General features: G+C 26.6%; 1 protein-coding gene across 1 annotated transcript; it reads left to right on the forward strand.

The window, feature by feature from the left end:
* The first annotated feature begins 6316 nt into the window (after positions 1 to 6316).
* LOC114129519 (innexin inx2-like) lies at positions 6317 to 7875 on the forward strand. The gene has a single exon (XM_027994280.2). It carries the CDS (start codon positions 6496 to 6498, stop codon positions 7582 to 7584), a length of 1089 nt encoding a protein of 362 aa, XP_027850081.1. The 5' UTR covers positions 6317 to 6495; the 3' UTR covers positions 7585 to 7875.
* The last annotated feature ends 5715 nt before the right edge of the window (positions 7876 to 13590 follow it).

The following is a 13590-nucleotide window of genomic DNA, read 5'->3' on the forward strand; positions in this document are numbered from 1 at the left end:
TATTAACTAAGCTAATGATGCATGTACTACTGCAGGCTGCAGCTGAAAATTGAAAAAAATCATAAAATAATATTTGTAAAAACATTTAATTGGTTGATTTATTTAGTTATAAGAAAGAAAAAACATATTGTTAAATTATTTCGACGACATTCACCATTACAGTCATAATGGTTATTTATATGACAATTATTTTCGTAAAAAAAAAATATTAGTTTTTATGTACAGATTTTTAGTACTATAAACAATTAATGTAAGAATAATTTTAATGCTTATCATTAAAATGTCAAGCAAGCAGTAGCGTGTAGTCGGAGCAAGCGAGGTAAGACGTGATGCATGCCCATTCAAAAAGGAAGAAAAATGAATATATTTTATTCATTATATCAATTAGTAATACAAGTTTTTAATTGTAGGTATAATATTTAGGTATACTCATCAGTATACTAATTTTATCTACTTCAATATCTATAGTATAATTTTATAGCAATTGGTATGAAAATGAATAAATTAAGGTCATATAGGTATGTAAATATATAATATATTGACAGAAGCGCTTTGGATTTCGATTACCTGTCTCATACAGTAGGTATTTTTGAGTGCGGTGGAGAGGGGTGACTACAATTTTACGCAGCATTTGGAAGCACTACATCGAACGTTTTTAAATACTTTTACTGAAACCAAACTTTTGATAATTAGTTTTTTTTATTTTTATTAATCACAATATAATAATCCTAGTATTATTTTATAATATTTTATAAATAAAAACAAAAACATAATTAGATTTTTATGATAAAGTTACCAATGAATTTATAAAAAAAGATAGACGATTAGGTAAAGAAATACTATACATTATAAATAAAATATTTTTTTATTTACCTAAATAATAAATAATTTACCTTTATAAGAAAAGGCTTTTTTTGGGGGGGGGGGGGCTTACCCCGAAACTTCCAATAATACCGCATACCGCTGTAAGCAAGAAATTAAACTAAAATAATAATCAGGATAAAAGGGCGCGAAACGAAATAATTATTTTAGTATTCTTAGATTAAAAAGCGAGAATTTTTAATATAAAGTTCATCAAAAGTTCTTAAAATCAATTAAATTTTAAATTTTGACAAAATTCAAAAATGTAAAAATACTATTTTTCTTTTTCATATCAAAGGTTTGAAAGTTTAATATTAGATTTCTCATAAATTTTCATCACAAGAAAAAAAGATTATAAAAAAAGGTAACGTAAAAACACATTAAATTGTATTTATGATGATTAATTAAATACTAATTAATTCGGATATGCAAACGTACAATAACAAATCATCCTTAAATTATTTTTGTTCTAGATTTTCTAATTAATTTTTGTAATTTAATAATTTGTTTTTTTTTTAGTTGATTTAAAAATTATCTAATTTTCTTAAGTAAAAATTAAAAACGTTTTTGAAATTGTTGGTCTGTTTATATACATTAATACTACTAAACAAAGTTATAAATAAAAATAATAGTAATAAGTTATACTGTATATAGTATATTATACATAGGTGAAATTTGATCGGTTCGTTAGCAGGTCAGTGGGGCGACGGTGGGGGCGACATGGAAGGGGCAATTGGGGCGGTCACTTCTACGCAACCACTACCGTACAGCGGACCTCGCCCACCGTAAAAAAATTACCTACTCATCTTTTGCTCTTTTTACCCTTTAAAATGCGAATTTCGAAAAATCCTCTCTTAGTGTGCCTATACGTTGTAATAAGCACATTTACTGATAAATTTCAAATAAATCGGTTCAGTAGTTTTGGTTGCACGTTGATTCCACCCTTCATTTATATATAAGGATTAAGATTTTATTATATATTATACAGATTATACGCTATAAACTATACGCTATATTATGTATTAAAAGATATAAAATACTTTTTATATGATCCACGTGCTAATTAAGTAAGTATAAAATTAGATTAGGTAACTTTGTTTAAACTGAGTAATTTCATTTTTTTACCATATAAACTTTATACTTGAAGAATTAAGTTTATTATTTGTTAACTATACATTTTCAACTTAACGATTTTGTGTTCGTTTAACTTAACTTAACCTAATATTACTAAGACCTACTACATACACGCTCGACTGTTGACACTTATTATACAAAAGTACAACTTTGGACTACCAGGTTTTTTTCTATTCTATTCATTTTTATGATTAGTTTTTATTTTTATAATTAAATGATGTTAATACGATATTATATTAAATGATATAGCGTGTACACTTTAAGAATTCACATTAAATACCTAGTTATAACAATAAGAAATACTAATCTGGTTTTAAGAACATTCTTGCATTAGTCATAAAGTATTTAGTAATAAATGATCACATTATTACCTACATTCTGTCTGTGTATAATATACATTTAATGATAAATGATAATAGTGTCTAGATCACTTTTTAATAGCAGAGAACTATTAAAAAAAATTAACGATACCAATGAACGAAAAACGAAAAAATTCGACAACCATTTTAAAATCGTAATTGTATTAATTTTTTTTTAATGTTTCAAGTATCTATTACCATGTTGGCTAACTTTTATTACTACTTTATATTAACCTACATTAGAAACAAAAAATTAAAATATCGCTTAAAAATATAATAATAGTCAATGAAAAAATTAAATAATATTTAAAAATACAATAACGTCTAACATTAGTTTTTAATAACGATTATATAAATACCCGAAATACCCGAAATGTAAAAATGATATAGATATTACATTTCTTAAGATTTAAGTCCTGGTCTTAACACTGTTATCGGATGCGGTCTACCTGCGACCGGCCGATTTTTACACAGTCCCAAGTTTATCTATAATAGATATAATTTAAAATTTTTCTTCAGTAAACACTGAAATAGTATCTTTACAGCCTTTTACTTGGTGACTTTCGATAACAATACTTCAACATTTTGTAAAGTATGGGCTCAAATATTCAGTAGGTACATCACTTATTGCGAGACATAACAATTTATATGCTGCAGTCGTACATTCAATACGTTGGCAAAGCTTTTTATTTAATTATAAGTAGTGGCGGATTATTGAATCAACCACAAATTATTATAAGTTATGTATAATTTAACGTAATACATAATCATGATACAATGATACATATTGCAGGTATCTCATGGAATCACGGCGGCGAAGAATAAATAAATTGGATTTATTTAATGCGTTTTTGAGAGATATGAAAGATTTTGTTATTTGAATTGTTGCTATAACTACTCCGAATGGACATTAAACAACCCAATATTCATCATTCTTAACAACAATTTTTTTGACAAACAAATTTTTAATTCTTAATTTTTTTTTAATTTATTTAAAATAAATTTTAGTAAATATACTATATGATATATAAATTTTAATTTATTTATTTGCGGAAGATCACATACTATATTTGTAAATTGCTAGTAGACCGCATACCTACTATATAACAACCCTTGTTAAGACTGTATGTCGTATGTAGCAATTACCATATAAATTATTATCATAGTTATTCAATGACTCATTTTTTGGTAATATATTTTATAATCATGAACCACAAATAACAAATAAACCAATACTTTTAACCATACCAATACTAATACAATTCTAAGTATAAAAATATTAATTATGCAACAATATCCCTGAAGGTAATTTACAAATGAATAAAAAATATGTCGTCCGCAATTTATAAAAATACCTATACTTGCAGTCATAAATTACATGGTAGATTTAAAATATAGGAATTTATAGCACAAAAAACATTGACAAAAAGCAATGGATCAAAAAAAAACTCGATAAAAAAGTCATAAATTTATAAAAAAATGCTTTAGACACTGATTTATTTTTGAGCTAAAACTTCTATATAATGTATAATTATTTGTTTTAAAATGTATGATCATTATTAAATACAACTTACAGAAATGTAAAAAAATAATAATAATTAATCAAAACAAACAATTTATAAAACAAATCAGTTTTTAGTCAACAAAATTCAATATTATATTACATACCTAATTAGTTTGGTATCTATAACAATATCATAAATAAAAATAATTTCAACTTAAATTAGAAGTCAATTAGGATATTACATTATAATTTGTCATCAACCAGGTTTTAATTCAAATTGTATAATGTACCTATCTACAATAATATATAGGTGCATACAAATAATCAGCAATGTTATACTCGTATTACTCGCTTGTACTTCATATCAAACAATTAATAAGTGAAAATAGTAATAATATTATAATATTAGATATTATAAGTATTTATTAAGATTTAGGCAATACATGAAGATACACCACGATATTATATTTTATCTACATTGAACACAAGTCAAGTTCACTCAATAATTAAATAATAAAAATTATTATCATATAAAATAATAAAAATAATTTGGAAAATATAAGAAATGAACATAAAATGAGATTGAAAATGGGAATAAATGTCAGCGAAACAGAATAGGTACAACCATTTTAAATAAAATAATCATCTCAGGCCGAACATCGTTTGAGAACCACTAATTTTCATTTCAACATATTTTTTAAGACAGTTGTGTGCCAACGTTTGCGTATTGCCCTTTAACCCTGCGGTTGTGTCAAATTATAATATACCTCAGAATATTAATAATTAATAGATCTACATAATATTAAGTGTATCCAATAGCACAAATTGTTTGCTAGATGTCTCGCACTATACAATAAACTAAATAATATTGATTTATAATGTTCCGATATTAGTTATTCTATTTCAATTATAATATGTATATGTTAATAATATGTAATATGTATACTATAATATTATGATGTATTATTTTTAATTTAATAGATAAAGCTATTTGTATATGTATATATTATGCATTTTAATAATGACTTATTATTTAAAATTTTTATCATTACAACTATAATTTGTTCGAATTAAACCAGTTTTTATTAAATTGTTAAAATATTCATTTATCAGTTATTAAATTATGACAATTATATTGAATTTTCAACCTGAATTTGTTAGTGAAAATTATTTTGATTATTTTTTTTATATTCTGTATTATAATTATATTTTCAGTATGTAAACATGTTGATGCGCGAATGTACCTTGTACCATTGAGTATAGATAGTGTAGATAGTATCTATACTCAATGCTTGTACGCTTATTTATTAAAGGTAAACACTAAATAGACAATACTCAAGTGATATAGTATAGTATTTATAATATTTAGGACAGGTCGATGATGAACAATCGATATCCGGTGAAACTTATTTGAGCACAATGTATAGGAAAACACCGGGTAAACATATATTTTCTATATTTAAATTTGGACTCACCTAAAATAATTTAACTATTGATCAAATTATTAGTAAAACTTACCATCAATATAAATTTATCATAATAAAAATAAAAATACTAATAGTGTATTGAATATATAGATTTTAGTAGATACAATTAGTTTAAAAAATTTAAACAATAAAGTTGTTTGCAAGTCATGTGGTACTATAACTAGGTACTAAATATGGGTATCCATTATCTAAGTTTGTAATGTTTTTGAAACGTATCGATATATAAGTGTATTAATGGAGATAGTTATAAACTTAGAGAATATCGAACTTTAATATATGGTGGTACAAATTTTAGGTGTACAAATAAAATTTGTTCATGAGTGTATTGCGTAGGTGGTCAATAAATCAAATAAATTTTTTAAAATAATAAAGGTAATAATGGTATCTATTGTAGTATATTACTTACAGAGGCGATAATTTTTTTTTTGTTATTAATGACGAAAATCTATTTACTTTAATTTTAACTACCTATCAAAGTTGAGTATAGAAAAATTTACATTTTATCGAAATGAACATAAAAAAACCATGCCCTGCCCTACGGCTTATAGATTACCCAGTTGTTTAAATTTATAGGTATTATTATATTTATATTTATTTTATTTATAATAATATATTAATATTTCTCATAAATCATAATAACTATATTCGATAATCACAATAGGATTTTTAATGATTTATTCTATCGGTCGACGGTCATTAATGTTTTCATATAGGTACCTACTCTCATTTACAAATGCTTATCATATTATATTTCTGAAGTATACATAATGTAATCTATTGTTGAAAGATAAATAATAACTATAAACATAATTTCAATATTGTTCCTTTCTCAATGTAACCTTTGATCAGGTCGCTGGCCCCTTCTCCCGAAACATCTCCCAACACTTGCGGTGTCCTGTTGATAAGGTGTATTGCTCTTCAATGACGCAATCGCTGTACTACCTGCTCATCACTAGTTTGAGCAACAACACGGGACGATGTAGACACATCATTAACATTTAACAACCACCATTTCGTATGTGCGCGTATATATTATCTATATTACCTATATATTTACTCGACACCGTGCTAGCAGTGTTTTCGATTGTTTTCTCATAATATCTCCGAGAATCGACTCAATTAAATATTTCGGCTGTCGACAACCATCACTATGTTGAACGTTTTTGGTGCCGTGAAAGATCTGCTAAAGCTGGATGCCGTGTGCATTGACAACAACGTGTTCCGGCTGCACTACAAAGCAACTGTTATCATGCTAGTCGGATTCTCTTTGATCGTCACCGCCCGGCAATATGTCGGTGAACCGATTAACTGCCTGGTAGACGGTGTGCCAAATAAAATAATGGAATCGTATTGTTGGATACACTCAACGTTCACTGTGGTCAAAAAGGTCAGCGGTCGTGTCGGAAAAGACGTCGTTCAACCCGGCGTCGCGCCTTTTCGGCAAGGCGAAGACATAGTCAAGTACCACAGGTACTACCAATGGGTGTGTTTCGTTCTATTCTTTCAGGCTGTGTGCTTCTACGTTCCCAGGTACTTGTGGAAATTTCTGGAGGGCGGCCGTATACGGGCATTGGTCAAAGGTCTCAACAACGTTATGATCACCGAAGAGCAAAAGGCCAACGCTATAAAATTGCTAGCAGACTACTTTGTCGTAAATTTACACTCGCACAACTTTTATGCCATTCAGTTTTTTTTCTGTGAATGTCTGAACTTTGTTAACGTCGTCGTCCAGATACTGTTCCTCCACTACTTCTTTGAAGGCGAGTTTGCGAGTTACGGTCTCGACGTTTTTCGGTTCACCACCATGGAACCCAGCGAACGAGAAGATCCCATGTCTCGGATTTTCCCCAAAGTCGCCAAGTGCACGTTTGAGAAATACGGATTTTCCGGTACCATACAGACGTTTGATGGGTTATGCTTGTTGCCACTGAACATGGTTAACGAGAAAATCTACGCGTTCCTATGGTTTTGGTTCTTGTTGGTTGCCGTATTCAGTGGTATCATCTTGGTATACCGTGCAATTTTAATAATGTCGATCAAGTTCCGCCTGATGATGTTAAAAATGAAATCTCGTCTGTCTCCTCGGGACGAATTAATCATAATAATCGAAAATTTCCAGATGGGCGATTGGTTTATTTTACATCAGATAAGTAAGAATTGTGAACCCAGAGTATTCAAGGAACTTGTATCAAATTTGGCTACCATACAATTTAACGGCAGAGAGAACGTTGAAATTTAATTTGGTAAAATTTAAAATGCATACCTAAAATATACTAAACTTAATTTATTATCATATTAAATTTTAATAAGCTATTAGTTCGAGAAAACGTAATTCACACAATATTATAGGTAATTAGAAATAATTTAAATGATACCAATATACCTAAATGTATTATACGAGTACACATGGCTAATCTTAAAATTGTTTTATATTATTGTACATTGATAAGAAAATAAAATAAAAACTATTTCGAAAACATTATCTATATTGTACACACTACCTACTTATGCTTAAAATTAATTATTTGATATTCCATATTATTTGTAACGTAATATCCATTGTGTACTAGTTTAAAAATAATTATTATAATATGTGTGTGTATTTTCTGTTTAATAAAATAAAACAGTTTGTTTTTATGAATTACCTATTTTGTATTATTATTTATTTAAATATGACGTTTCAGATATTATTGATGATAGTAACTAGGATTTATAAATTTGTTAATAACATAGTGGAACATATTAATAATGTACGTTTTTAAATCTCTTACAAGAAAAAGAATCAATTAAATTTTATATTATCGTCGGTCTAAACATTTATTTCTACGAAAACTAGAATAACTGATAACTATAGGTAAACGTCCAAAATATTTATGTAATAAATATATTAATATTATACACTTGGTTTAAAATTAATACCTAATTATAATCATTATTTACACATTGAATGCATTACAAAATGTATTAAGAAATGTCCACACCATAGCTACGCCGATATAATAATTATAGATATACCTATTTTATTATTATTATTACTATTATTATTGTCTCTTTGAAAAGATAATGGGAGTATATTATATATTATTATGTATAATAAGTAAAATGTATTACGTTATAATAGTAGGCTATATAGTATCTTCCGTTTTTCTAACGGAAATAAAATATTTGTTTGTGAAGTACAAGTATAATACAGATAAACTAAATATATAGAAACAGTGAGTCAATTAAATTCTTAGAAATATAGTTGATTGTATAGTATATCGTTTAAAAACGTGTATACTGAATAAAGTATGAACAAGAAAAATTGTGATTTTTTGTTTAATTGAAGTAAAATGTTGTTTTACTCAAATGTTCAATCACGATTGTTCAAAAAACACACAAACAGTGTTTACTTTAAATAAACAAAGTTTTATTTAAAAAAAAAATAATTGATTAATTTATTTTTTATTTTAACTATTTAGTATAATATTATATTTTAGTATACAATAATAAGATATGGACAAGTGAATATACTGGGGAGTATATCGATTGCGCCGAAATGATCTTTTTACCTGTGAAAAATCTATCGATTCCGCCGGCTATCGACTCCGCCGAAGTTTTCTTTTTATTGATTCCGCCGGTTAATATTTGTAAATTATTTATTTAAAAAAAAAACAAAATATAAAAGGCTTAAATTAATATACAATTAATTTTCAATTCACTCGTAAAAACACTCGTACTAAATAATTTTTGCTTTTTTGGCGTTTTTAAAATAAATTTTAGAACATTTTATTATTATTTACTATTACCTATTTATTTTATTTGTACTAAATTATATTATTTTTGCTATTTTGGTTTTTTTTAAATAAATTGTAGAATATTATATTATTATTTACTATTATTTATTTTATCTGTACTATATTATTTTTGCTTTTTCGGCGTTAACTAAATAAATTGTATAATATTATTTTACTATTTTAATACGTTTTACTTACAAAAATGTTTGAATTATTTTTTGAAATGTTTATATTTAAACTTTAAAAAAATTGATAAACTATGGATTTAAAAATATATAGTCAGAGGAATCAACATAAACAAATTTCCAGCAAAATTAATAGTCGGCGGAATCAATAAATAAAAAACTTCGGCGGAATCGATAGCCGGCGGAATCAATAAATTAAAAAGCTCGGCGGAGTCGATAGCCGGCGGAATTGATATTAAAACGGCGGAATCGATAAAACCCCAATATACTGTTGTGCTATACAGAAGGTGTATAATGGGTCATTACACGATGTGATGATTCTGAATTAAATTATATCATTATTAATATTACATTGTATACGAAGAATGATGTTCCGCCAAAAGTCCGTCAGCATTTATTACTAAATATATTTTATTGAATATATTTTAGAATAAAATAATATGTTAGTAAGTATAACTAATTACAATTTATTAAATTATTATATTAGTATTTTATACCTAGGTATTTATATCTTTTGTTTATATGACAATTGTTATTAACTTTTGAGTCAATGCCAATTTATCATAGGTGCTCACACAATTAATTTGTAATATAAATAAGTAATTAATCAGACATTAATCTAAATGTTTTTAAAAAGTCATTCTGTACCTATTTAAAATATATTAACATATTATGTAAAAGTTCCCACGAGAAGTATTTTTGAAATATAAAAAAAAATTAAAAAAATAACTAACTAAAATCATTGTTCTTTGTTTAATATTTAAGTATATAATTTCAAAAATGCTAACTAAATATTTATTAAAAATGATTCACTATATATTTTTCATATTATTTGGTTCGGCAGTATGAACACTTACAAAAAATTTTTTATAATATTTTCAATCATTAGCTATAAAAATGAAATATTTTATAAGTAACCAAGTATTAAAATTTGTAAATTTTTGTGATTTTGACGAAATTTGAACTTTAAATGCTTATAAAAAAACTACCTAAAATTTTTAATAATTTAAAATAGTTTTAATAACAACTTTTAACAAACCTAGTGAAAATGTATTTACCGACATTAATACTAGTATAGATAAAATACGAAAACAAAAATCAAAATAATTTATTTTTACAAAACTAATACCACGTATAAAAAATGCTAATACAAACATTTGGTGAATATTTTAAGTATGTACAGTTATTTTTTTTTTGTATTCCTTAATTTTTTTCTCTTTACTCAATTATTATGAAAGTACAGTCAAATTCGCTTATTACGATGCCGTATATAACATTATTCTGGGTAAAACGATTTTTATTTGGTTGGTTTTACATGTAGTTATGTCTAGTATTTTTATATGTATATTCGTATATTTTTATCCTAATATTCGTACATCGGTTATACCTACTAGTTGTAGCGATAATCCGGATACAGCGATGTTAATTTAAAACGAACATTGGTTTTTATAATCGCCTATAGCAATAACTAAGAATATGTACACGCATATTTTGTAGTACATTTGATTTCGTTCGAAGCAATAATAATTCTTAATCTTATCTGTAACAAATATGTCATATTATGTGTCTTGTACGGCCGTATTGTAGGTAGGTATTTACGGCATACGTTTTTTACTTATCATTTGTATTACTATAATCCGTCTATTTCGGAAATTCATTTTTATATTGATCATGTGCATATAATTTTGTTTCGTTAAACAGTGATATAAATACGCAAAAAGTATCAATACCTAGCATTAAACAATATTTATAATTTTGTTAAAAAATCTTATTCAAATTATAAACTGCAAATCACAATAATAGATTATTTTTAAAACAAATCGTTAACATATACCTTTTTTTTTTCCGTGTTGAATCGACGACCGGGAGGGAACCGCTTTCGCATTACTTCCTCCAAACATATACCTACTATATACAATAGGTATGTACTTTTATTAAAAATTATAAATACCTTGAATGTTAAAATATTTAAATCTTAAATAAAATTATACCTACAGTAAAAAAGGGTAAAACACGATTCCGTACGTTTTGAACCCAAGAGTTTGCCAGATTTCCATATGGTGTTGGTCTATTTTTGACTTAGGCCGGGGCTAGACACGTCGTTTTCCGCCGCGTTTCGTACGCTGCGTATTCCGTGCCGTTTTCCGTCGAATTGAAAGTTTATACATCGGAGTAGCTAATATAGTTATACACGACACGGACGTATTACGCGCCACGTAGTAATCCGCGGTGGAAAACGCCGTGCTTAGCCCCGGCCTTTATTAGAGCGTTTTACATACGTTTCGCTTATACTTAACTATAAGTAAGGGTTCAAACAAACGATTATATTTTGCCGGCCGGTCACCCTGTTCCTCAAAGTACAGTATGCCGGAGCCGGCGTCCGACGTACTGGATGGACTTGCTGATTCCAGCGAAAAACGGCACTGTCAACTTACCACAATCACAAACTATATATATATAAAAAATCGGACTGTAAATTCGGTCGTCTGTTTAGTAACATTTATATATACTTGACGTACAACAGTGATGTATACCTACCTATCAGATAAGTTTTTGTTGTATATCATAAGTATATATAAGTATTTCTCGAGTATTATATATAATTATTATTTTACAATTCTACAATTTTTTTTATATTTTAAACGAATCGATTATAAATATTAAATAACGACGTATAAAATATTTGTCAAAAATTTGTAACAAATATCAAGGTATTAAATTATAATTATTTTTTTACATTTTTAAAATTTTAAAATTGTTTATATATTTTTTATAATTTAAACAAATTGACAATATATATTAAATGGCAGCATTCCACAGACAATCGTACGTAATCGTGTTGTTTTTGAGGTGTTTTTGATAATCTATTGTTTGATCAAAATCGTACGGAATCGTGTTCCTAAAAAAGTAAAACGTACAGAATCGTGCTCCACCGGTAAAAGATTGGTTTAAAGAATCAATTTTTCGAAAATATCAAATTACTTTTTATAATCCAGGTATATTATAAATTTAAAATTTAACAAAACCTGATCACATTAAAATATTGCTTTAAATTTGTTTTATAAAATGAAAAATTATTGAATAATGTGTAACCCGTTAAGTTGGGCGTATCTATGCAGAGGCGTCTTTACTATTGGTGTTCGGGAGTCAGCAATCCGCCTAGTGTGTAATCAGATTTTAATACGCCCGCTTTAGAACGATGCAATATGCAAATATACAATACACAACAACAACAATTTTTGCTGTATACGCGCGAATAAATTAATAGAACATAGAAATAAATTTTAAATGTTCTTTATGTAGTAGGTACAGGTGTACAACGTTAGTATAATATGCAGTTTTAAAAGTTTTGTAATACAGCAGTATAAATAAAAACTGATATCAAATTTCAAATTTATGGCTATTATTTTAAAGAAATATTTAATTTAATATTTTTCCCTATTTATAGATAGATAGTTAAATAAATTTAAAAGCTGTAAATTAAAATATATATTAATATATTTTAATAAATAATGTATACAAATTAAAAAATAAGATAAATTTAATATTAATAAGATACTTTTATTTATTGGTTTATATTATATTTTATTTTAAACATTTTATTACACCATTTCTAGATTATAGTTCATCTGTAAACAATACCAATGATGGATATGATATACTTAACGGCGTGTGGTAGTATTGGATATTGGAAAGTAGGTAAGCGCCAAAAAAACCTAACCTTTACTTATAAAGTTAAATTATTAATTATTTAGGTAAATACAAAAAAAGGGTTTTTTATAATGTATAGTATTTATTTACCAATTTATAAATAAAATCGTCTATTTTTTTTTTATAAATTCATTGGTAACTTTATTATAGAAATCTAAACCTTTTTTGTTTTTATTAATAAAATATTACAAAACAATATAAGGATTATTATATTTTGATGAACTAAAAAAAAAAACCAATCAACGATAGTTTGATATTAAAAAAAGTAGGTATTTAAAGCCCTTGATGTAGCGCTTCCAATTGCTGCGTAAAAATGTGGTCACCCCGCCCTACCCGCACCCGGAAATATAACTACTATACTATAGTCCAGCGGTTACCAACCCGTTATAGGCCGTGGCCCACAAGTACTGTATTACCAGTATATTTTTGTTACATACTGTTACATACTTACATATTTGGTACTTAATATTATTTCTGGTTGTAATAATATTAAATCAATATTAACGACAGTGTACAATAAGTGTACAATTAGCGGTATCGAACGTTTGAATGTAGTTTTATCTCATATAATAT

This window comes from Aphis gossypii, chromosome X, assembly GCF_020184175.1.
Source record: "Aphis gossypii isolate Hap1 chromosome X, ASM2018417v2, whole genome shotgun sequence".
In the NCBI taxonomy this organism is placed as follows: domain Eukaryota; kingdom Metazoa; phylum Arthropoda; class Insecta; order Hemiptera; family Aphididae; genus Aphis; species Aphis gossypii.

Coding starts and splice junctions, on each gene's coding strand:
- LOC114129519 (XM_027994280.2), top strand. CDS start 6,496: ATGTTGAACGTTTTTGGTGCCGTGAAAGATCTGCTAAAGCTGGATGCC.